Here is a 24725-nt window from a genome sequence, read left to right as displayed (position 1 = left end):
AAGAAGTATTCGCTTGAGATGGAGTTGACTGTAGTGGGCCTAGGAGACAAAGGCTCTTATTAGACCTTATGCTAGAGCTGTGATTCTCCAAATGTTTGTGTACAAAGTACCCTTGAAGACAATGACATTGTTAGATTTATTGCACTGCTTGCTTCATGTTCATCTAAAGTACAGTTTAACCATATCATCAATCACTTTGATGATGTGTCATGCAAGCTGTGAACTTATTGTGTAGTTACTCACAGATAACATTGGACAGCAGGAACATTCAGATTGATACATGCTTTAAATTACCTGAGACGTCATTTTACATTCTGCACATTAATTTAATCATTTCTGGCATTTGACATAGCAAACTACTACACCGATTAGAAGCACCATTTACATACGCCCTATTTAGTTATTAAGGTATTGATAATCCCTGGTCGGTTGTCAGTACCCATGTTGCTTTTGTTGTTGTTGCCATTTACTGCCATTGTTTTGGACATGCTTGACATTACGCTTGGCAATAAATGTATTGTGGGGACTTCAAAAGAGATGTAATTTTAGGGTGAGTCTGATTTTGTTACAGGTATAGTTCCACCAAAAATTACAATTCTGTCAACATTTACTCACCCTCATGTCATTCTTAACTGTTTGACTTTCTTCCGTGCAACACCAAAGGAGAAGTTTAGCAGAATGTCTGAGCTGCGCTCTCCAAACAATGAAAGTGGATGGTGACTGGAGCTCTAAAAGATGAAGCTCCAAAAAAGTAGTCCATATGACCTGTGCACTATATAAGTGTTCTAAATACAGTACAATAGCTTTGTGTGAGATACAGACTGAAATTGAAATCCTGCTTGACAGCAGTGGTCACTATTCATTTTCATTGTATGGCAAAAAGCAGCATGGACAACTCCTTTTGTGTTCCACAGAGGAAAGTCATATGCAGTAGGTTTCTAAAGAAATTAGGGTAAGTATGTACAGGTAATGACAGGAAATTTGGATAAACTATCCCTTCAAAATTAATTTCAATGAAGAACAGATATGGACAAATAAAATGTGTTGATTACATCATCAACCACAACATCCTACATCACTGAGGACAGGAAAAGAACAATGTGCATGGTTCTGGAATCCCTTAACACACTCTGAAATTAAAGGACAAAAATGTGCATAATAAAAAATTAACAAGGACATATGTCTGCGTCTCTTCAAATCACGTTTAGCAACAACGAAGAATGAGGACAGGACGTGTCAAATTAAAAAAAGAATTGAATTGTATTGTCATTTTAAATGCATCTCAATGGCACCATGTCACCACTCACAGTCAATAACAAACTCATCATTTTATGTACATGCAGATTGCTCAAATATTTGTGACAAACAACAAAATGAGGTCAGGCTCCCAGCAGACAAGACCAATACATTTCACTGCCATGTCTTAATTAACCAACACAAGGAACCCAACTGAATAAAGCATTTCTGTTTCATCAATAGAGATGCTTTGCTTTGACAGACACACATCAATTTGAGGGGGGAAGTGGGGGTAGACAAACGTATTAGTTGGCAGAAAAGTGCTGAAAACATTTCTAATCGACATGGACTAATGCAATCGAGAATCAAGTCTTGATTTCTACTTCTAATTTGGCAAGCGAAAGTTGATGATCACAGACAATCTAAAACGAGAGGTTTTTGAGATGTATCACTGACTGGGGCATTAAGTATTGTTCTGTTTATATAGAGGGATTTAAATGACTGAAATTATGTTAATGATCTAACTTTGGTAAAATACTTGTAACTAATGCAGGAGAACTTACAGTTCGACAAGTTGAAGGTGCTGGAAGAGCTGCCAGGAGAGAGTCAAGAGAGGATTCTTTGACAGATTTCTGTGGGGGGGGGGGCACAAAGAAAGAGGGACAGCAATTTATGATTTAGCCATAAACACGTGAAGCATTAACATCAACATGAAACTGCATTTACAACCCAAACTGGAAAAAAAAATTCAAACAGAAAAAAATAAGTACTTTTTACATTGAATATGTTACTTTAAGCGTGAATGAGAACATATTAAGTAAATTCTACATTCAAACATGTAAAAATGACTGCTGTAGCTCACATGTAAATATTATTTATGCCTGTTTGTTATTTTAACAATGTGTTGTCATGTATCAGTCCTAAAGTAGAAAACCTTGTCATATGTATTTCCTAATTTGAGTAAATTTCACTTTTCGAAGCTGGTGTTCCCAGCATGCACTGGGCTTGAATATTTAATGAACTTACATGATCTACTCTTTGCAAGTTAATTTACACAGTTTTTCTTGTTAATTTTTATTTGTTACTTTAGGTTTGGTAGCGTCTTGTTTTGTGCAGTTTTAAGATTATTTTCTACTCAAAATGACCTGTTCACGATCAAAGAAGGATTATACAAAAATCTGTTGATTGTCACCTTAATGGAGTTTTGTACACTAAGTGTTGAGGTCTGCCTGCGCAGCTGTACCTTGTTTCCATCGGCAGTAATGCAAGTTGATAATGTCTTATGGACTACATACTGTTGCATGCATTATGTTTCCCTTTGGGAGCATTACACAAGTCATGTAAAAAAAACATCAAAACGAGACACTAAAAACAAGAGTTCTAACAATATGTTAATTAAAATTTTACTAAATTAAAGTAGCATGAATATCATATTTGTAAGTAAACTTTTTTGGATTTTACTGATTATTATCAAGTTATATTTACTCACTATAATCAATATTATGTTACGATGTTAAGTAGATTTCACTTCATTTTATAACATTGAGATTTACTTAGAAAAACTGTGTGCAAAAACTTAAAAGTTATATGAAATTAAAACTTACTAGTATTTTTTTTTTTTTTAATTTCAGTGCATTTTACTTCCGTTATGTGATGCATTTCCAACTTGGAAACAGAAATGGTGCGATGATACTTGTTTGGATATGATGCAATACTTATGTACCTATTATAGAACATTTTATTTCTTCTACTCAATGAAACAATGTTCATAGCCCATTTCACTTTTGTAATGTGATACATTTAAAAGAGAAATAGGATATTCAATGAAATACAAAATGTAGGGTGGGGCAGACTTCATCTGTAATACTGAAAGTATATTTTCTCTATATAAAATAGAATAGAATAGAATAGAATACTTGAACACTTGAGCTGTGACCTGTAAACAAGCTTCTCTCACAATGGACATCAACATTTTTGCTGAATATAAATTTGCATAAAATACAATTTCGAGTTGTTTCTCAGCAAAATCTTCAGAAGACTTCAGAAGACTTGGAATATGATGAACAATCTGTATTCTCAACTTTTATTATAATTGTGGGTCCTTTTTAGGTGTTAAATCAAAGTTCTTTCCACTGCCATTGTAATAAAATAAAACAAAAAACTGCCAGTGACATTAAAACATCTAATTTTGTGCTCCGCCAATGAAAGAAAATGGGTCATATGGGTATGAAATGACTTGAGGGTAAGTAAATTACAGAGTTTTCATTTTTGGGTGAACCACTCTTTTAATTATTGGTGAAAGTGTTAAATGAATAAGAATTCATTATGCACACATTCTGTCAAATACAACTCAGATGAAAGAGTTAACACGAGCCAGAAGGACTTTATGCAACAGGAAATCAGAGAGAGACCCCATCACTGCCAAGAGGGGCCGAGAGAAAAGGAGCAGCTGCAGGGGCTGCTAAGCCAAATCAATAAAGAGAACTTGAGCAGTTCGCCGTCGACAAATTCAGTAAATGCAATGAAAGACTGCAGGTTTAAAAGCCAACAAATTCAATACAAAGAGGTGGTCTGGGACTTGTAAATGGCTTTTAACCAACAAAGCTGAAGGCATGATATGTGGTCAGGGCATTAAAATAAATCTATTGGTTATAAAGAAAGATGGTCATCCGAGATATGAGAAAAAAGATGGAACAGACATCATAGAAATGATATAGGAAAGGCTGTAATTTAACATAAATCATATTAAGCATCAATATTTGGACAAAATTGGTAATATAATCATTGATTTGCAAAAGATGGTTATAAATGGTCCATGGTCACAGTGACCTTTGGTACAATGCAATCCAGTTCGTGTTAGAGGAATAGTTTGACAAAAAACCAATCAATATTACTTTCTTCTGTATAAGACCATTTTTTGACAAACAATACTTGCTCTCATATAAACATGAAAGATTTAAGTGAAGGAACTTCTCTCAAGTACTCCAACGGGGGCAAAATTTGCACAAAATAATGACTTCAATTTTGGGTTTTTATTCATCAAAACATATAGTATGCCTTCAGAAGACATTGAAATTGACAATCGAGTCGCATGGACTACTTAAAAAAAGGCAACAATAAAATCACTGTTGATACAGAATACATACATGACAATTAAAAAAAGCTCTCAGCACTGGTGTGCATATAAAATCTTTAGTTTTTAGTTGTGTTTGCTAAAGCACCTATCACTATTACTATTGCTTATACCAAGGGATGGGGAATTAAATAAACCTTCAGAAATTCTGCCAGGGCATTTCTGAACATATCAGGGCCCTAAGAGAAATCCTACTTGTATATGATATGAGATTCATAAAACATCATATAGACTTGGGAATGGACTCACCACTCAACCACTCACATTTTCTTTTGAAAATTATAATAAAATAAAAAAATAGCTGAGTTGATGGGAGCTTGCCATACAAGAAGCTTTTTGACTAGATGACCAACTTGATCTCAGGGTCATTAGAAACTCTTATGAGTTTTATAACAAGCACTGCTAGCAGCCAAAACCCCGTCACCATAGCAACAAATCCTCTGATGCTGCCTGATGAGCGGGGAGAGGGGTTTGTTGGCTTTGTGGGCTTTAAAGTGTCAACACAACCCGCCTGACACACACCCTTTTTCACTCCTTGTGAAACCTGTGAGTATAAGCAAATTCTTTCTAGCAAGTCAGTCCACTGTCGGCCATCTTTCGAATGCTCCCGGGAGCATGCAGTGCAGCTCCTATTTGCTTGAATGGCAGAATGCCAAAATCTCAAAAACAGTTTTTCAAGATTACGATCAAAAAGCATATTTTAAATAAGCAGTAAAATCTGACAAAACTGGTATCATAAATGTGGCTTCTTTACCTCATATTACACTATAAAACACAATTTCCCCAGCTTGTGTAGGTAATGCGCATGTGTGTTCTCGAGTTGATTGACAGGCGATGTCTGTTTCTAAAAGCTGATTGGCTCTTTTACCTATAAGGTGGGACTTCCTTTCTACATCTGTTGACTGTTGGGCCCATAAAGCTCCTTGGTTGAGTGTTCCAATTTCTTTCATTCATTTTAACAGAAGGGGCCCGTCTCTGCTAAATAATCTCTGGTATTAGTAACATTTTGAAACTTCTTCTCATTTCCTGCCTCAGGAGTGCCTGATGGATTCGAATTAAACTGTGTTGCATACGTAAATCTATCTAATTTTATGGGTGTTACTTGAGACTGAAAATTCCAGACTTCCATGTTTTTGATCGTTGTGCTTGAATATTCATCTTCTGCATTGAAAGATTGGAAAGTGTGGGATGCAAGATTCTCCAAGTACACCATAAATCAACATACTGCACACATTATACAGTACATACTGCATACTGCAGAAATAGTTGATGTAGTATGTTACACATCACAGCCTTATTTTATTGCCCATAAAGGCTACGTACTCAACATGATCACACAGGAAATCGTATCGGTTACCTAACGTAACCTCGGTTCTCTCTAGATGAGGGAACGAGTATTGCGTAAGCTAGCTTACGCTACGGGAAAGATTCATCTTTTCTGAGATATTGAAGCCAAAAAATTATCCTTAATTTTTGTATCCATTGTCAACGCGGTGCGGCAGCTGCAGACCTTGAGCGGGCTAGCTAGCGAGCTCATAGGTTGCTCTGCGGCAACTGCTGCAGCCTATAGACGAGCTTGGGCGAACTCGCATCCAATGAGAGGCGTCCGCGCTCACTGCAACAAAGCCCGCCAAAATGGGCGTGACTAGAGTGCATATAAGCGTAGTTCGTAGGCTGGAACCCTGGTTTTCATTGACTGAAGCGAAAAGTCGCCGTAGGCGCTGAAGCACGCCAGCTACGCAATACTCGTTCCCTCATCTAGAGAGAACCGAGGTTACGTTAGGTAACCGATACGTTTTCTTACGAGAGGTTCTCTCGTATTGCGTAAGCTAGCTTACGCTACGGGAACCCATTGTCAACGCCGTGCGTGCCAAGCATCCACTGTATGAGCCCCAGGGAATTAAGGGGGACCCGTGGGAGCCCTTATGAGTGGGGAAATAATATTTGGCCGGCAAGAATGCGGGTCATTGATTGTGTAATACATAAGCACATAGTGGGAAGGAGCGACAGGCGGTGCGGTCTGTGTGGAATGTGTCCCATCAGTGCAGCTCACCAGGGAGCTGTAGCGTATTAAACCGCTAGTAGTTTTGCCTGCAGAGCGGGCACTTCCATATTGTAAAATCTGACAAAGGTGGAGGGAAGTCCATCCCGCTGCCACACATATGTCGTGAATGGAAATCCCGCTGGACCATGCCCACGAGGATGCCATGCCTCTAGTGGAGTGAGCCCTAATGCCCAACGGGCATGGCAGGTCTTTTGACATATGTAGCAGCAATAGCATCCACTATCCATCTAGATAGTGTCTGTTTCGAGCGGCGAGACCTTTGGTGCGCCCTCGAGCGAAGCGAAAAGCTGCTCAGAGCGTCTGAAGCGGCGAGCGCGCAGTATACAATCTCAGTGCTCTGACCGGGCAAAGGAGATTGGCGTCGCGTTCAGCTAACGGTGCTGGCAGCGCCGATAGGGAAATGACCTGTGCTCTGAAAGGAGTACCGATCACCTTGGGAACATAGCCGTGTCTAGGCTTTAAAATGACCTTGGAGTCACTTGGTCCAAACTCAAGACACGCAGCGCTGACAGACAGCGTGAAGGTCTCCCACACGTTTGACTGATGACAGGGCAGTCAGAAAAGCGGTTTTGAGTGAAAGGTATTTCAAATCCACGGATTGAAGTGGTTCGAAAGGGGGCTTTCATAGTTTGAGAACTATAGAAAGATCCCAGATAGGAACCGATGGGGGCGCGGGGGTTCATCCTTCTAGCTCCCTGAGGAAGCGGATGACCAGCTCGTTTTTACCCCATGACTGGCCGTGCAGGGGTTCAGCGAACGCCACAGCGGCCGCCACATACACTTTGAGCGTGGATGGGGATCTGCCCTTATCCAGCAGCTCTTGTAGAAATACTGAGCAGCGACGACACCCCACATGTCCGCGGGTCCAGGTCTCGGTCGGTGCACCATTTTGAGAACACAGACCATTTTGGCGCATAGAGTCTTCTCGTGGAAGGGGCTCTAGCGTGTATGATGGTGTTTATTACTCCTTCTGGCAGAGCGACGGGTAGTCGTTGATCACTCACGCATGCAGCGCCAACGCTCTGGGTGGGGATGCCAAATTGTGCCGCTGAGCTTGAGAGAGGAAATCTGCTCTCACTGGGATGGGCCCGCGGCTGTCAGTGACAGCTGCGTAAGCTCCGGGAACCATGTCTGATTCTCCCAACGCGGGGCTATGAGGAGCACCGAGTGGCGCGTTCCCTGATCCTCTGCATTACCTGTGGCAATAGTGAGGCGGGAGGGAAGGCGTAAAGCGGGCGTCTGGGCCAGTCCTGGGCCAGCGCGTCCTTGCTTTCGAGAAAAATATTGGGCAGTGAGAGTTCTCTTTGGGCGCAAAGAGGTCTATCTCCGCTCTGCCGAATAGGTGCCATAGCGTCTGGACTGTTTGAGCGTGCAGGGACCATTCCCTGGGGAATATTGTCTCTGGACAGTCTGTCCGGGCCGTCGTTCAGGTGGCCTGGCACGTGCGTCGCCCTCAGCGGCGCAGGTGGCACTGGGACCAACTCAGTATGCGTTTAGTCAGATGGAAGAGGTTCCTGGATCTGACACCGCCCTGACGGTTTAGGTAGGATACCACAGATCTGTTGTCCGAGCGGACCAGGGCGTGGTGACCCTGAATGACCGGGAGAAAGCGCCGCGGCGTGCTCGACTGCTATCATTTCCAGACAATTTATGTGAAGGAGCTTTTCCTGAACTGACCATAGGCGAAAACCGGAGAGCCCTGCGCAGACCGCGCCCCAACCCGTGTTGGACGCGTCTGTCGAGATGACTTTTCAGTGAGATACAGCTCCCATTGTCACTCCCCGCTGATACCATTCGGCCACTGTCCAGGGCTGCAGAGCTGAAATACAGGTCTGAGTCACCTTGATGGGCTGGCGGCCTGTGGCCCAAGCCCGGCGAGACGCTGGGTGTTTAGCCAATGCTGAAGCGGAGCATGTGCAGTAAACCCAGCTGAAGTACTGCTGCGGCTGAGTCCATGTAGCCTAGTACTCTCTGAAATTTCTTCAGAGGTGTGAGGCTGTTCATCTGAAATGATGCGGCTAGTCGCTGCACACGGCGTGCGCGCTGTGTAGATAAGCGAGCCGTCATTGCCACTGAGTCTAGTTCTATTCCAAGGAAGGAAATTGCCTGACTGGGCTGTAGTGAGCTCTTGGTCCAATTGACTGCAAGGCCCAAACTGTTCAGATGACTGAGGAGAACTGTCCTGTGAGACAGAAGCTCCGTATGTGATTGTGCCAAAATCAGCCAATCGTCCAAATAGTTCAGAATTCGCAAACCCTGACTCCGCAGGGGTGCGGCGCCGCGTCCATGCACTTCGTGAAAGTACGGGTGCTAAGGACAGGCCGAGCGGAAGGACGGTGTATTGATAAACCTGGCCGTCGGCTGAATCTCAAGAATGGCCTGTGACGGGATTTATCTGAATCTGAAAGTATGCATTTTTCAGATCGAGAGAAATAAACCAGTCCCCTGGCGCATCATCGCGAGGAGTTTGCTGGTTGTAAGCATTTTGAGCGGTCTTTTTGCAAGCGCTTTGTTCAAAACCCTGAGATCTAATATTGGTCTGAGGCCGCCGTCTTTCTTGGGGACAAGAAAATAACGGCTGTAAAACCCTGACTTCGCTCAGGGAGGCGGCACTCTCTCTATGGCCCTTTTGCACAGAAGGTTTGCTATTTCTGAGCGAAGCATGCACGCTGCTTCCGTGTTCAAAAGTAGTTTCGAGCAGCTCTGAAGCAAGGAGGACGGCGATCGAACTGTAGCAAATAGCCCTGTTTTATTGTGCTTAACACCCATTCGGATATCCCTGGAATATCTTCCCACGCTTGAAGCGTAATGTTAGAGGGTGAATGGCCAAATCGCTCTGATTGCCGCACACAGCGCGCTGAACAGAATGTGTGGCCGCTTACTGTGCTTATGCTGGACTGCTCGCAGACAGCATGGACGAGGCTGTTCTGTGAGTGACTTCCGATTGAGGTGAATGGGGAAAGAGTCACGTCTGTTAAGTGATGCGCAAGCATAGCCACGAGCACGGGACTTACATACAGAGAAGTGTTTGCTGGCCGTGTGACAGAGCGGGCAGAGAATGGGCGTAGCGCGCGTATTCGTGGCGCATTTATTGACTCTAACACTCGAGTGGTTCAGTAACCGCTTTTGAGTGTGCTCTGATGGGGACACGGAGCGTGTAATGCTTGTGTGTAGAGGTGAACACTAGATCGTGGGCACATTTTCTACACATAAGGCTGGTCGTGTGACAGAGCGGCCAGAGAATGGGCGCCGCGCGGATTAGGTGGGTGCGTTTATTAACCCTAACACTCGGCGGGTCGTAACCGCTTTATGTGAGTGTGCTCTGATAGGGACACGGGACGTGTAATGCTTGTGTGTAGGGGTGAACACTGAATCGTGGGCACATTTTCTACACATAAGGCTTTATTTTGGACGCCGTGGAAACGGCGTTTGAGTGCAGGCAAGCGGGTAATATCACCGGCTTGTTGGCTGCTGAATCCACCACTGCAGTAGCCTGAGAGAAGGGGACTGACAAGGGCGTACGGGACTTACATACAGCTGGCCGTGTGACAGAGCGGGCAGAGGAGGGAGCACGCGCACGGGCTCGTGGGGCGTTTATTAACTCTAACACTCGAGCGGGTCGTGAACCGCTTATGTGAGTGTGCTCTGATAGGGACACGGGATGTGTAATGCTTGTGTGTAGGGGTGAGCACTGGATTGTGGGCACATTTTCTACACATAAGGCATGTTTACTCTTTACAAGATTTCTTTGGGTCGCCGTGAAAGCGGCGTTTGAGTGCTGAGCAAGCGGGTAGTATCACCGGCTTGTTGGCTGCTGAATCCACCACTGCAGTAGCCTGAGAGAAGGGGACTGACAGGGGCGAAGCTTTGACGGTGGTCCGGCCGTGGCGGGACTGAGCCGTCGTTTTCTCAACAACGCTAGGAGGACTTCGGTTGCTCAGGTTTCAGTACAATCTTAGGCCGAGGCCCGCAGGGGCGGCTGTCTGAGCGCGATCGAGGGCGGCCGCCCTGTCGACGCTGGGAAGTCTGGCTTGTTGAGCTGGGCGCTGTGAGGAGGCTCGTGCAGGAGGCTGGTCACGTGGGCGGCCTGCAGAGGAGCTAGCGCGACGAGGCAGAAAGAGATTCAGATCTGAAACAGCCTCTGTCTGTAAGACGGCCATGGAATGCAGAGCAGATGCGGCTTGGCCGGCAGCGGTATAGGCGCGGCCAACACAGGTGGAAGTAGTTCTGCAGGCCTTAGTCGGGAGCACCAGCTTAGACCGCCATCTCGCGGAGGGCGGGCAAAGGTGCGGCGTGGAGTCTGTTGGGAGCCTGTTCAGGGGCGGTGACCACTCGAGCCCGAGGCGGTCGACGGCCTGTGTGAGGAGGCGTTAGTTCCCCTCGACTCGGCGCGGGTCCTGCTGGATTCCTGGGCGAGGAGGAGGCGTGTGAGCCTGACCACTCCTCGCTGTCGAAGCCATGATGGAACAGCCCTTATCCTCCGCTTCTTCGTCCGAGATGGCAGCAGAGCAGCCGCTCGGCGGCAACTGCTGGCGTCCGAGTGGGCGGGGAGGGTGAAGGCGATGCTCGAGGGAGGGGCTCCGGCGAGGCAATCGCTTCTACCACTGGTTCCGGCAGCCTTTGAGAGCGGCGCTTTTTACTGCGCGGCTGAATGGAAGGCGGCGCTGCGGCTTCGGTCCTGAGCGCTCGAGTCGAGCCCGCAGGGTCGACATCGAAGCTCCTCGCAGAGATCGCATCCGCCTTCAGCGAGGCGAGCTCTGCATGCCCCAGTCCCAGGCAGAGAGCGCAGATGGCGTGGCGGTCTCCGGTGCTGAGAGGGGCGCAGCATGAGGCGCAAGTGGAGCGAGACATCTTTAAAAAGACGCTCGTACTCTTTTGTGAAGTTCATAAGAACTAGCTTGCTTTAAAAGGATACGTCGCCGGATGGCGTAGCTCGCAGGGCGGCTGAAGGTGGCGAAGACGGCCGGCTTCTTCGAGCTGTCCACGCTTGCTTGATGCCCCTCAAACGGCGACGCGGCTTCCAGTTCAGAGATGCGAAGAGCTTCGCTGAAGAGATGAAAATCAGGGTTCCAGCCTACGAACTACGCTTATATGCACTCTAGTCACGCCCATTTTGGCGGGCTTTGTTGCAGTGAGCGCGGACGCCTCTCATTGGATGCGAGTTCGCCCAAGCTCGTCTATAGGCTGCAGCAGTTGCCGCAGAGCAACCTATGAGCTCGCTAGCTAGCCCGCTCAAGGTCTGCAGCTGCCGCACTGTGTTGACAATGGATACAAAAATTAAGGATAATTTTTTGGCTTCAATATCTCAGAAAAGATGAATCTTTCCCGTAGCGTAAGCTAGCTTACGCAATACGAGAGAACCTCTCGTAAGAGAACGCCATGCTGCTTCCGAATGTTCATGTACCCTGAAATCGACCCCATTCTGCTGAATTACTGACAAGTGGCATCCCCCATCAGCCATTTTGGCATCAATTCAAACATATTCACCATTCTCTTGGTGCTACTGAGATTGTGTTGTGTGACAAGCCTCAGTGGCACAAGTTCTGGTCCTTTGGTAACCAGGAAGTAATTATGTGATTTGAAGGTTGCACTTTTGCTCTAAATTACAATTTTTACTCCACTGACGGGTAGGTTTAGGGTTGAAGTTTTGGTTATGGCGATAGTTAACAAAATGTGCATTCCTCTTGATTGTATTGCAAAATGTACAATTAAAAATACACCTTGCCTTTGGCACCACCCTGTGGACATTTCACCTCAACAACACTTCCAGCTTCAGCCACTGGGGGCAGTGGTTAGAATTTCGGTTAGCACAGATACATTTCAGCAGCAGAACTTTCGCACTAAAGAGATTAGTGAGTCTGCTAAATGCCTTCAATGTAAATCTAAAAGTTTTGGTGTGTTTGTGCAAAACCACATGAACATTTCAGGAGCTTCACTTTTAAAAGGTCATCTTTCAGAACTGTGAAGACAGAAGTTAGTGAAAACTGAACAGGGCGGATGATAGTTAATGAATTAGGAAATTAATGAACTTTGGTAGGAGACACAAATGATTTCATGAAAATCTTCTTACAAATTTTAAAAATGTCAAAGTGGGAGACCAATACATAAATAATCTTGCTTAGTCTGATTTCTTAGCTGAACCAAACCAGATAGTTCTTGAAGTGCAGAGAACAGACTCAATGATTGCCGAGTAGAACTGTACTGTCAACAACGCCTGTGCCAGGTTGAACTTCCTCAGCTGGTGAAGGAAATACAACCTCTGCTGGGGTTTTTTCACAATGGAGTCAAAGTGGGTCTCCTACTTCAGGTCCTGTGAGATGGTAGTGACCAAGAATCTGAATGAGTCCACTGCTGTCACAGTGCTGTTTAGGATGGTGAGCGGGGTAAATGTTGGGGTGTTCCTCATAAAGTGCACTATCATCTCCACTGTTTTGAGTGTGTTCAGCTCCAGGTTGTTTTGAATACACCAGTGAGCCAGCTGTGTCTTGGATGAGGCAGATGACAGTAGTGTCTTCAGGAGCTTGACATAGGGGTCCTGGTTATGCAGTCTTTGGTATACAGGGAGAAGAGTAGTGGGGAGAGCACACATCCTTGGGTTGCTCCAGTGCTGATCATACATATGCTGGAAATGAATTTCACCTGTATCACTAGCTGCTGCCTGTTCGTCTGAAAGCTGATGATCAACTGACAGATAGACGTGGGAAAAGAGTGTTGGTGTAATTTAGTCAGGAGAATTGCTGGGATGATGGTGTTGAAAGCCAAACTGAAGTCCACAAAAAGGATCCTTGCATATGTCCATGGTCTGGCCAGATGTTGCCGGATATGATGCAATCCCATGTTGTCTGCATCATCCACAAACCTGTTTGCTCAATAAGCAAATTGAAGGGGATCTAAAAAAGGTCCAGTCATGTCCTTCAGGCGAGTCTCTCAAATTACTTCATGACCACAGTCATCAGAGTGATGGGTCTGTAGTCATTAAGTCTTGTGATTTTGCGTTTCTTTGGGACAGGAATGATGGTGGAGCATTTAAATCAGCAGGGGACTTCACACAGCTCCAATGAGCTGTTGAAGATCTGTGTGAAGATGGGGCCAGCTGGTTAGCACAGGATTTTAGAAAAGTGTGTGGAACACCATCTGTGCCCTGTTCTTTCCTTGTCTTTTGTTTCCGGAAGACAAGGCACACATCCTGAAGGAGGTGTTGATGTATGTGTGAAGTAAAGGTCAGAGCGGGTGTGGGGTGTTAGACTAGGCCTTTTAAATCTACAGTAAAACACATTCAAGTCATCAGCCAGTTTTTGGTTCCCTACAGTTTTGGGGGATGGTGTCTTGAATTTAGTATTAGTAAGTCTTTTAGGCCTCTCCACACTGATGCAGGGTTGTTAGCTGAAAACTTGTATTTCAGCTTATCATAGTGGCTTATTTTAGCCACTCTGATTTCCTTATTCAGTGAGTTCCTGTCCTAATTGTACAATATTTTATCCCCACTTCTGTAAGCATCATCTTTGGCCTGTAAACCATGGTTTATTTAGCTGTAAACCATGGTTTGTCATTGCTGTATTTTAAATAAGTCCAAGTAGGAATGCACAAATCATCACAGAAACTGATATATGATGTCACATTATCTGTGAGCTCATCCAGATTGGTGTCTGCAGCCTCAAATACACTTCAATCAGTAAACTACTTAAAAGAGTTCTCATCAAAAAATCCTCCATGTGCTGCAATGACAGCTTTGCAAATCCTTGGCAATCTAGCTGTCAGTTTGTCCAGATACTCAGGTGACATTTCAACCAACGTTCTTGTCTTGTCTGGCACTTCTCCCGCACCTTACAGTCTAGCTGATCCCACAAAAGCTCAGTGGGGTTAAGATCCATAACACTCTTTTCCAATTATCTGTTGTCCGATATCTGTGTTTCTTTGCCACCTCTTACCTTTTCTTTTTGTATTTCTGTTTCTTTTCTTTTTCTTTGCAATTCTTCCTATAAGGTCTGCACCCCTGAGTCTTCTCTTTACTGTTGTACATGAAACTGGTGTTCAGCAGGTAGATTTTTTATTTTTCAAGTATTGTATAGCCTTCATTCCTCAAAACAATGATTGACTGATGAGTTTCTAGAGAAAGCGGTTTCTTTTTTGCAATTTTTGACCTAATATTGACCATAATACATGCCAGTCTATTGCATACTGTGGCAACTCAAAAACAAACACAAAGACCATGTTAAGCTTCATTTAACTAATCAAATACCTTTCAACTGTGTTTGATATAACGAGAAGTGATTTTCTAGTACCAAATTAGCAATTTAGCATGATTATTCCAGGATAAGGGTTGGATTGATGGCTGCTGGAAATGGGGCCTGTCTAGATTTGATCAAAAATATATATTTTTTAAATTGTAATAGTAATTTTTCATGTTATTAATGTCCTTACTATACTTTGTGATCAGCTGAATGTCACTTTTGTGAATTAAAGTATCAATTTCCTTCCAAAACAGCAAAATCTGTACATTATTCCAAACTTTTGGCCGCCAGTGTACATTGATTACAGTTTGATTTATTTTCCTTTTTATGTATACACTTGTTAAAAGGATATTTGTCTAGATATATTTTCACTTAAGTGAGAGATATTCTCCTGTGTTTAAGTAATGTTTCTTCTGTTTGATCTCAAATGTTTTTGAATGATTCATAGTATTCCTCTTGGCTGCTTATCTACTGCAGTTCATAATATTTTTTGATACATTAAACTTCATAACACTGTGTAATAACACAATGTATTAAATGTGATTTATTCTATACTTAATTGCAAATAAAATGGTACCTGTTTGTAAAACACACCTTATTTTATTAATGATCTCTCTCTCTGACAGTGGGATTGTGTTTCCAGATATTAATTGTGATCACACCCTAATAAAAAAAGTACAGAAAAGTAATATGGTACTACTATGTGTTTTGACATAAACCATACATTATTTAAAGCACATTTAAATACCATGTAAGTACGATGTTATTTACCAAAGTACCATAGCATTACAATCTGATACCCACTGGATTTTATGTGAGAGCTTTTTTGTGAGAGCAAAGATATGTTTTACGAAACTGATATGTTAAGGAAAATACGGCATAACATTTTAAAAGCTCTGAGCACAAGCATATACTTTAACTTCACTCTGCACTTGAAACTAATAAAAGGAATAAAAAGTATACTGTACATAACCTAAAACAAATCAATAATATGAAGAGGAGGCAAATTAATCATCATTCATATGTGATACAGCTCACAGATTTTCAGCTTCTGTTTGAAGCTGAACTGTTTATGGTTCAATGTGGGTCAGTGAGGACACACTTTCAATAATGCTATTTAATCATAGATTAAGAGGCAGGCCAGTGATTCAATGCTAATTACACAAACTATGTGGAGGTGGACTACTCTGCTTTAAACAGGAAACAGAGGCCATTGGTTGTGATCTAAAATGTTATTTTTATAAATGTTATATACTGTTTATACATAACAAATGGCCTCGGTTTCCTGTTTTAAGAAGAGTAGTCCACCTCCACATGGTTTGTGTAATTAGCATTGAATCAATCTATGCTATCCAGTGTTGGGTGTAACAGATTACAAAGTAACGCATTACTGTAATCTAATTACATTGTAGGATTACGCAGTAATGTGTTACACCTTACTTTTAAAATTTCTAAATTAAGTAATCTGATTACAATCACAGCTATGAATAAAATTACTTCACTTAGATTACACATTTATTGGTAAAACACAAACAGGCACACATATACACATGCATGATACAACACACAAGCAAACCTGTATATTCATACAGAAAAGAAACAATAAGCATTCAAATACACAATGGTTTTACTATCAAAGCTGTTTGCAAATGTGTTTTCAGTTCACGAGTATTCTTTTTCTGTCTATCACACCAACACAAACAGAGGTAAACAAGCATACTGTACACATACATGCCACACATCTATCTGTCTGTCTGTCTGTCTGTCTGTCTGTCTGTCTATCTATCATCTGTCGTAAAAGTCATAGGTGTGATATATTTTCCACAAAAACATTTGTCGTAAAATGGTCATTTTATATATTTTGCTTTTAGTGTATCAGTATGAAATATCAATTTTAGAGTTCAACATTCCCTTTGCAAATATAATTGAATAGAAGAAGAACAAGGAGCATTACAGCAGATGATATGGCCCCCACAGAGCCCGGATCTCAACATCATTGAGTCGGTCTGGGATTACATGAAGAGACCGAAGCAATTGAAACCACCTAAATACAATGAAGACCTGTTGTGTGTTCATATCTGCCAACAATAAAAAAAACTGTGTTAAAGGCAAAGTTTGTCAAACTAACTAATGATTTATTTATTATTTATTATTATTTATTTATGTTTACTGGACTTTGTATGACATTATCTCATAACTATTGAAATAAAAACTATTTATTGCATTGTCTTTGAAGACATCCTCAATATGCAACAATTTTCACAAGTGCCTAAAATGTTTGCACACCACCGTATACCGTATGTATATATATATATACATACACTACCGGTCAAAAGTTTTGAAACACTTACTCTTTATATATATATAACTGGGGGTGTGCACGTGCAAGTGAAAAATTATTTTACTTGCTTTTTCAGCAGATTAATTTAAAGTGAATTTTCTAGAAGATGTTTTGCACATTATAAAAAAATGCTGGTATTATTTTTAAACCGAGTTGTTTAATTGATGTCTGTTATTGTATGAATTTTATACAGTTTAAGAGCAATTTAACAGTTTCACAGGGTAACATGGTTCCCCATGTTAACATGGGACATTGTTTAGAATGGTAAATGGCGATTACACTTAAGCAGTAAATTGCAAGTGGAATTATTTTATTTGCAACATTAAAATATCATAGGCTGATATGTGTCAATAATATACTTTCGGGGGCCTGGGTAGCTGTATTGATGGTGACTACCAACCCTGGAGTCGCAAGTATGAATCCAGGGCGTGCTGAGTAACTCCAGACAGGTCTCCTAAGCAACCAAATTGGCCCTGTTACTAGGGAGGGTAGAGTCACATGGGGTAACCTCCTTGTGGTCGCAATAATGTGTTTCTCGCTCTCAGTGGGTGCATGGTGAGTTGTGCTTGGATGCCGCGGAGAATAGTGTGGGCCTCTATATACACTAAATCTCCAAGGTAACGCGGTCAAAATGCCACGTGATAAGATGCGTGGATTGACGGTCTCAGACGCGCAGGGATCTGAGATTCGTCCTCCGCCACCAGGGTTAAGAGAAAAAATTTATAAATAATTACAATGATATACTTTCAATTGCTTTTATTTCATAATAATGAATAATGACTTGATTAACCTGAAAATCAACAATGTGACAGGCTAATTAGAGCTAGGATGTTGGTCCAGTGGTAAGTCCAACAAGCAGTGCAAATAGCAATACGGGATCTAATTCAGGTAAATTAGAATGCATTTGTAGCTTTGCTGCAAATATGTATTTTTAACAGATATAATGACAAATAAAATTGTGAAACACATATACACAAAAATAAATTATTAAATTGTTTTAAAAAATCAATCAATCAAAATTGTAACTGAATCTGACATCTAGTAATTACAGTATAATCTAGGGATGTCCCGATACCACTTTTTCCACTTCCGATCCGATTCCGATAACGGAAATCTCAGTATTGGCCGATACCGATCCCGATCCGATACCAGTGTTGTTTTATTGCATAATCAGTTTATAATATGTTTACATTATTGTGTGGAAATAATTGGGTGTACTCTTTAATATGTAAAGAAACACAAACCTTTAACTACACATTATTTCAATATAAATGTATAGCTTATTAAGAAACACTTTATTATTAACTAGCATACTGGATACTGGCACTCCCTGAGTTCTGATTACACGCACCTGCATATCATTAGTGGCTAATCAATGACTGCATAAATACCCTGCTTTCTCGCACACACTCTCTCTCTCTCTCTCTCTCTCTCTCTCTCTCTCTCTCTCTCTCTCTCTCTCTCTCTCTCTCTCTCTCTCTCTCTCTCTCTCTCTCTCTACACACACACACACACACACACACACACACACACACACACACACACACACACACACACACACACACACACACACACACACACACACACACACACTCTGTGCCTGTTCTCATCGATAGTAGAAAGTTCTGGAGTCTCAGAAATACTATGTCAAACATGTGTCTTCATTATTGCCTGCAAGTATCATAAAATTGTTGTAAGTTATCGCTTTCATCGTGTCTATACACTGTCTGGATATTACTTACCTGCTGTTTGCCACTCTGCTTAACTGAATTTACTCACAATGTTTATTTACATCACTGTTTCAATCCTCTGCTCAATAAACCCTGCTACTGAGTTCATATCTCTGCTGTGAGTCTTTCCATGTCAGCTTTAACTTTTAAACCCTCACCCTTTTTATTCACAGTTTAATTCGCTTCTTATTTATATTCTGGTTAAATGCACCTCCAGTGCCGTTCTAAGTCCATATTATAAGTAAACCGAACTGCTGAGCATCTACATCTGAGATGTTCGTTTGTAGCGCTCCAATATTTTGCACGTGTGAAGGCTATAAATAGCCGCGCGTGTGTGTGTAAACCGAAGCACCATTCACTAACGGCCTGAAGCTGCGCGTGAATTTATATGTTTACTTATTAAACACAGCCTATTGCAATTCACAGAGCTATCGCGTGTCTTCAAATGGCTTTGAATAAAATGCACGAGTCATATGAACCGCTTTAATGGTGTTTTAACAGTTCTTTTATGTCATTTTTTAAGCTTGACAGTAACGAACATGACTAACACAGAGTATCGGATTTGGGTCGGGCTCGTCAGACCGGTACCCGATCCGTCTAAAAACGTCAATATCGAAGCCGATACCGATCTAGGTATCGGATCGGGACATCCCTAGTATAATCTATTGAATTTTATGGGAATGGTTGAATTACAATGGGGAAAAAAATAAACTAGGTTGTCCATTCATAGTTAAGAGGCATTTTAAATACAGAAAATCTTAAGATTTTGCCAAACAAACAAAATCATTCTTCTCTGAAGAACTATCTCATGCTTTCTCAAAGTTTATCCTCATGTATTCTCACCCATTGGTCAATGTGGCCTTTGTACTTGCTCTCCATAAAAAATAAATAAATAAATAAAAACGTGTCAAGGGCAGGGGGGTTGCCACAAGGGTGGCAGCTGCCTAACTAAATAGAAGCTATGCCACCCTACTTGCTATGCCACCCAACTTCAACCATGAAAGTATCACTAGTTGTATACTGATGTATTGCTACATCTCACAATCTTTAGGATTCATTAAAGACTCCTTTAATGTTGTTACCCAAAAAAGACACTGAAAGAGTTTGCCATGACTTCATATTTACATAACTAAGGCAAACCTTCAGTCAGTGTTGGGTATGTTAACTATATCTACAATGTAATTAGATTACTGTTATAATTTCTCTGTCTGAAAAATAATTGCATTCTAATTACTTTCTAAACCATTATCAACATCGACCAGATGAAAAATATAAGGATCGACATGAAACTGTTCTTTTAATTATTTCAAATAAATCATATAAAATCTAATCAATTATTCATGAACTGGTCAAAGAATTAAAGGGGGCTGCATTCAATTAGAAAACTGCATTAAATTAGTAAACATATATATTAACATTAAAGGTTAAATTTTGATTTTAAATTAATTATTGTTTTATTTAGAATTGTTTTACCAGTTAAACAGTATATACCACAATTACATCATAGCTAATGTCTTTGTTACTGTTGTAACCTTCATTCCCTGATGGAGGGAATGAGAAGTTGTGTCGATGTAGTGACACAAGGGATCGTGCTTGGGAGCCCCAAACATCTCTGATATTTGAGAAAAGGCCAACGAGAATTGGCCAGTGGAATTTGCATGCCACTCCCCCGGACATATGGGTATAAAAGGAGCCAGAGCATTCATTCAGGTTTGTGCTGAGGAGCCATTTCAGTGGGTAGTTCAGTGTTGTGGCAGGAGGGACACAACATCTCTTTCCTTCCATCAAGAAATGGAGGTTTTCAACAGAAAGCAAGATGTTCCCTATCTGTCACTCATTCCACCTTGTGTCGATGTAGTGACACGAGGTCCCTATACAAAACACCACAACCAGCTGAACTGTCTTACGTGGATCGGTGGTGCAGGTGCAGGCAGGCCACTGCGTGCCTAGTAGTTGTGCACTCGGCCCCCACGTAACCTTCCCAATGCCCTACGAATGTTGCATTGTCCCTCGTAGGACCGTGGGACATGGGGTGTCAGCTTCCTGTGGGGGGTGGCTCAGACTGCGGCAGAGTCGGTGTTGCTGCCACAGAAGTACACCCTCGGATGGGGTGCAAGAGCATGAACCACGGTGGGGCAGGATGTGATTGATAGCCTCCGTCTGATTCTTGACTGTCGAGAAATGCTGGGCAAAGTCATCAATTGTGTCGCCGAACAGGCCAGTATAGGAGATGGGGGCATCAAGAAAGCAAACCTTGTCGACATCCCTCATCTCAACCAGGTTAAGCCACAGGTGGCGCTCCTGGACCACCATGGTGGAAATCGCCTGCCCGAGAGCCTGCATCATGACCTTTGTCACCTGTAGGGCGAGGTCGGTCACCGAGTGCAGCTCCTGCATCACTCCCGGGTCAGAACTACCCTCTTTTAATGCCTTGACCTGGTGAACTTGCAGGAGGGTCATGGGACGACAGGGACGACGTAGACATACAGGCCTTAGACGGGAGTCTTGGCCGATTCCGCCAGGTGGCAACATTTTTGTAGGTGTAATGCCGCTGTAAGTGTATCGCAACTGCCTTGTCCACCTGAGGGATCTCTGTGTACCCCCTGGCTGCCCCACTATTGAGGGTAGTGAGAGCGGAGGAACTCAGGGGCCGGGTCTGGGCAGTAAAAGGTGCCTGCCATGACTTTGTGTGTTCCTCATCCTACTGAGCCTGGAATGAGACATTAAACTTGCCCTGGGGCGAGCTGGCTTTCTCATCCCAGAACTCGACCGCGGCAAACGGCGTACTGGGGAATTGGAGGTTCGTGGGGCTTTATCCGGCAGAACCACTCCCATTGGGGTCCCCAAATCACCCCCAGTGCTAAACGTCGCAGCCTCGTGCCCGTAGGCAGAAGGACCGGGGTGGGGAGCGGCTGGAGTGGCTTTCCCTCTGATGAAGGAAATCTGCGACCGCAATGTTGCCATGGTCATGCTCTCACAATGAGAGCATGAACAATCCACAAATGCTGTCTCAGCGTGGCTATGGCCCATACATCTGAGGCAGCGATCGTGACCGTCAGAGACGGAGAGATAGCAACCGCATCCAGGAACTACACACAGATGGAAAGACATATTTAAAAAGATGCTTACTCTTTTAGAGGAAGCTTACACTTTTAGAGAAAATGCTCTTTCAGTATATACTCTTTTAGTGTAGCTGCTGAAGTGCCCAGGGACATTCTCTGCACTTATCATACAAGAGTGGGAGAACCCGCTGAAATGCGTCGTATATCCAACAGTGTACAACACTTTGTTTTAGAGGTGAATGGAATGGAAGTAGATTTCATCAATGCCCCTCGGCTCCGTAGAACAATTTTGAATGCATGGTTGCATCGACATAATGTCGAGTGAGTGACAGATAGGAAACTGTAATTAAAGTACTGAATGCATTACACTCAATACTGCCTTCAGTCTTAGTATCTGAGGACTACAAAGTTACATAATGGTAAGGCACAAACAAGTAAATTTGAAAATGGCAAATTCTGATAGTACAATCAACTATAAACACTCCCCTAAACCCATTTTGAACAATGTAAAAAATTTTCAGCAAATATTTTACTAATTGTTATGTTTTGTACTTTATTTGTCGCTACATTTGCAGCAAAATATATTAAGTTTATGCTGTATTCATAATCATGAAGAAACTCAACAAATATTTTAAAGTGTCAAATTGAATCTGTAAACTCCAAAGTAAAATAAATTTTTGCTGCTCGTTCAGTTTACTTCATTAAAATGAAAAGCAAACTTAATGAAAAACACTTAATGTAGAAATGTAGTTTGCATGTTTATGTTGGGATTCCTATAACTGTAAAAAAATTCTGTAATTTAACAGAAAAGAATGCAAAAATCCTACTGTAAATTTGTGTTCATTGGTTAACAGGTAGTAGCCTTAACATATACAGTAAACAAATATAATATATTTAATAAGACTACATGTAATTTTACAGTAAAATATTGTAAAAATAAAATGTGTTTTTAGATGAAAGTACAAAATTTATAGAAATGTATATTATGTCTAACAAGAGATTACATGTACTTTTATGGTAAACCTTTGTTAAAGAATTCCTTATGTGAGCCATCACATTTCATTGTATTTTATGGAAAAAGATATGTTTCTTCTTATTTTTATAAATCAGTTATTTCAGTGATGTACAATGTGGTGTTCTATGCTATATTTTATTCAGTTTAATGAATGTTAATTACAGAATTTTAGAGTCACATGTGTTATGGTGTTGTGTTTGTGTGAGTAACACAAGTAATTTAATTATTGTTCCTGGAAAGGTCACTCATGATGAACTTTAAGTCATGTTTTGGCCTTTAGTTGCTACAGTGTTAAACATTATATTATTATTAAAAATAAATAAATAAAAATCAGATAAAGTGAAAAACAGATATTTGTATTTCCAGAAGGATCATTTTTTGAAGTTTTTAACATTTAAAAAAAAAGGTAGTGAACTGTAAATTTACAGTATTTTACTGTGGATGTATTTCCCAGCATGCTTTGCATGAGACTTGATGAGAAAAAGAGCAATTTTACGTGTTTTTGTGCAAGATGAATAAAAGGGGTGATCCGTAAGTATTTAATGTTCTGATATGTTGAGATTTAGAAGAGTTTCTGTAATGTTGGAGTTTTGGGGGTTACCACTGTTGTGTAGAGTCGAGCTTGAGCTTAAAAGGTCCTGAAATGTCTAAATGAGTTTAAAATGCATGGTGTAGTAAACCTACTTTAACTCTTAGGGTTAAAATACGGAAATAAGTTTGCTGGCAAGGCACAACAATTACAGTGAAAATATAATGTTGTTGTTCTTTTATCAATGGGCTAACAAAGTTATTTCTATTTTTATTTTATTAATTATTGGTCTGCAAATGTTTATTTTTCTAAATGAAGTCAAAACTTTTATAGTTGAAACATGTTCTTTCAAATTACATTTTTAACATTAATAAATCAACTTAGAGTGTTAACACGCTATTTGAAATCACTATTTAACAGTGGCGAATTCTCAGGGCCAGCAAAGCTTTCACTGCTGGCCTAACATGCCAAATAAATAAATATTTTTCATCCTTTCATCCTCAATCACCTTTTTGTATTTTGAATCACTTTCCACTCTTAATTAATTTACAAACAAATAGAGAAAAACGTAATAAAAGTTTATCCAGTCAGAATTTATTCCTTGATGCTTACAAGCAAAGTGTGACAACTGTTTCACAAATCACATGCCCGAAGCTGAAAGCATGTGAGATTGAGCTCCACTCCGTCAGGTCTTCAGAATTTCCACAGAATCCCTCAACAGTGCAAATGAATGAGCAACTAAAGTCAGATTGTCAGATTCATCAGCCAATCAAATGTATTTATTTGTTCTTGGTGGGTGTGAGCTTTAGCATATGTCCCGGTCGAGGCCTTCTAGCTGGCCTTGAGTGACGCAGTCGGCTGTCATCACTGCTGTTATTGCCATTGAGAAAGAGATCCTTATGGACTTAAAAACACGAGATGTTCTGCATGATCGTGTGATTTCTTAATTTATCAATCAGGAAAGGAGGACTGATTTTCACTTCAAACTAATTGGTAAGTGCTTTTTGCATTGTTATAGAAACATCAGGAGTTTTCTAAGTGTAAATTAGGCTGCTTGAGCATTCAGTATCGGATCAACTTCCTACTCGGAAAAGTACAATGAAATGCATCTTTAAGTCTGAAATTACAACTTGTAGGCTCTTGAAGAAATTCTCAACTTTTATTTTTCCGAGATGCAGGGGCATGATGTCACACAAACATGTCGACACTCAGGGAGATAAACAAAGTAAGTGATAAACATTCACTTTATTAAGTAATATCGATAAAGGAGTTTGTTTCCACATTACACGATGTTAAAGCTTGTTAAACAAACGCCTGAAGAAACGGGTGTATAAAATATTATAATCTCTTTTGATAATCGTACACCTGAAGCAAAATGCTAGC

The 24725-nt window shown here is 41.6% G+C and overlaps 1 protein-coding gene across 2 annotated transcripts in view; it reads right to left on the bottom strand.

The window, feature by feature from the left end:
* Positions 1–24725, bottom strand: part of LOC127646162 (NT-3 growth factor receptor-like) — a 207528-nt gene that overhangs the window by 108311 nt on the left and 74492 nt on the right. For both annotated transcript variants that reach the window (XM_052129637.1, XM_052129644.1), the window contains exon 4: positions 1800–1868. In XM_052129637.1, the coding sequence (XP_051985597.1) occupies positions 1800–1868 (69 nt within the window). The remainder of the gene's footprint in view (positions 1–1799; positions 1869–24725) is intronic.

Source organism: Xyrauchen texanus, chromosome 1, assembly GCF_025860055.1.
Source record: "Xyrauchen texanus isolate HMW12.3.18 chromosome 1, RBS_HiC_50CHRs, whole genome shotgun sequence".
NCBI lineage: Eukaryota > Metazoa > Chordata > Actinopteri > Cypriniformes > Catostomidae > Xyrauchen > Xyrauchen texanus.
The sequence above is the reverse complement of the archived record's forward strand: the minus strand, read 5'-3'. Positions and strand labels throughout refer to the sequence as shown.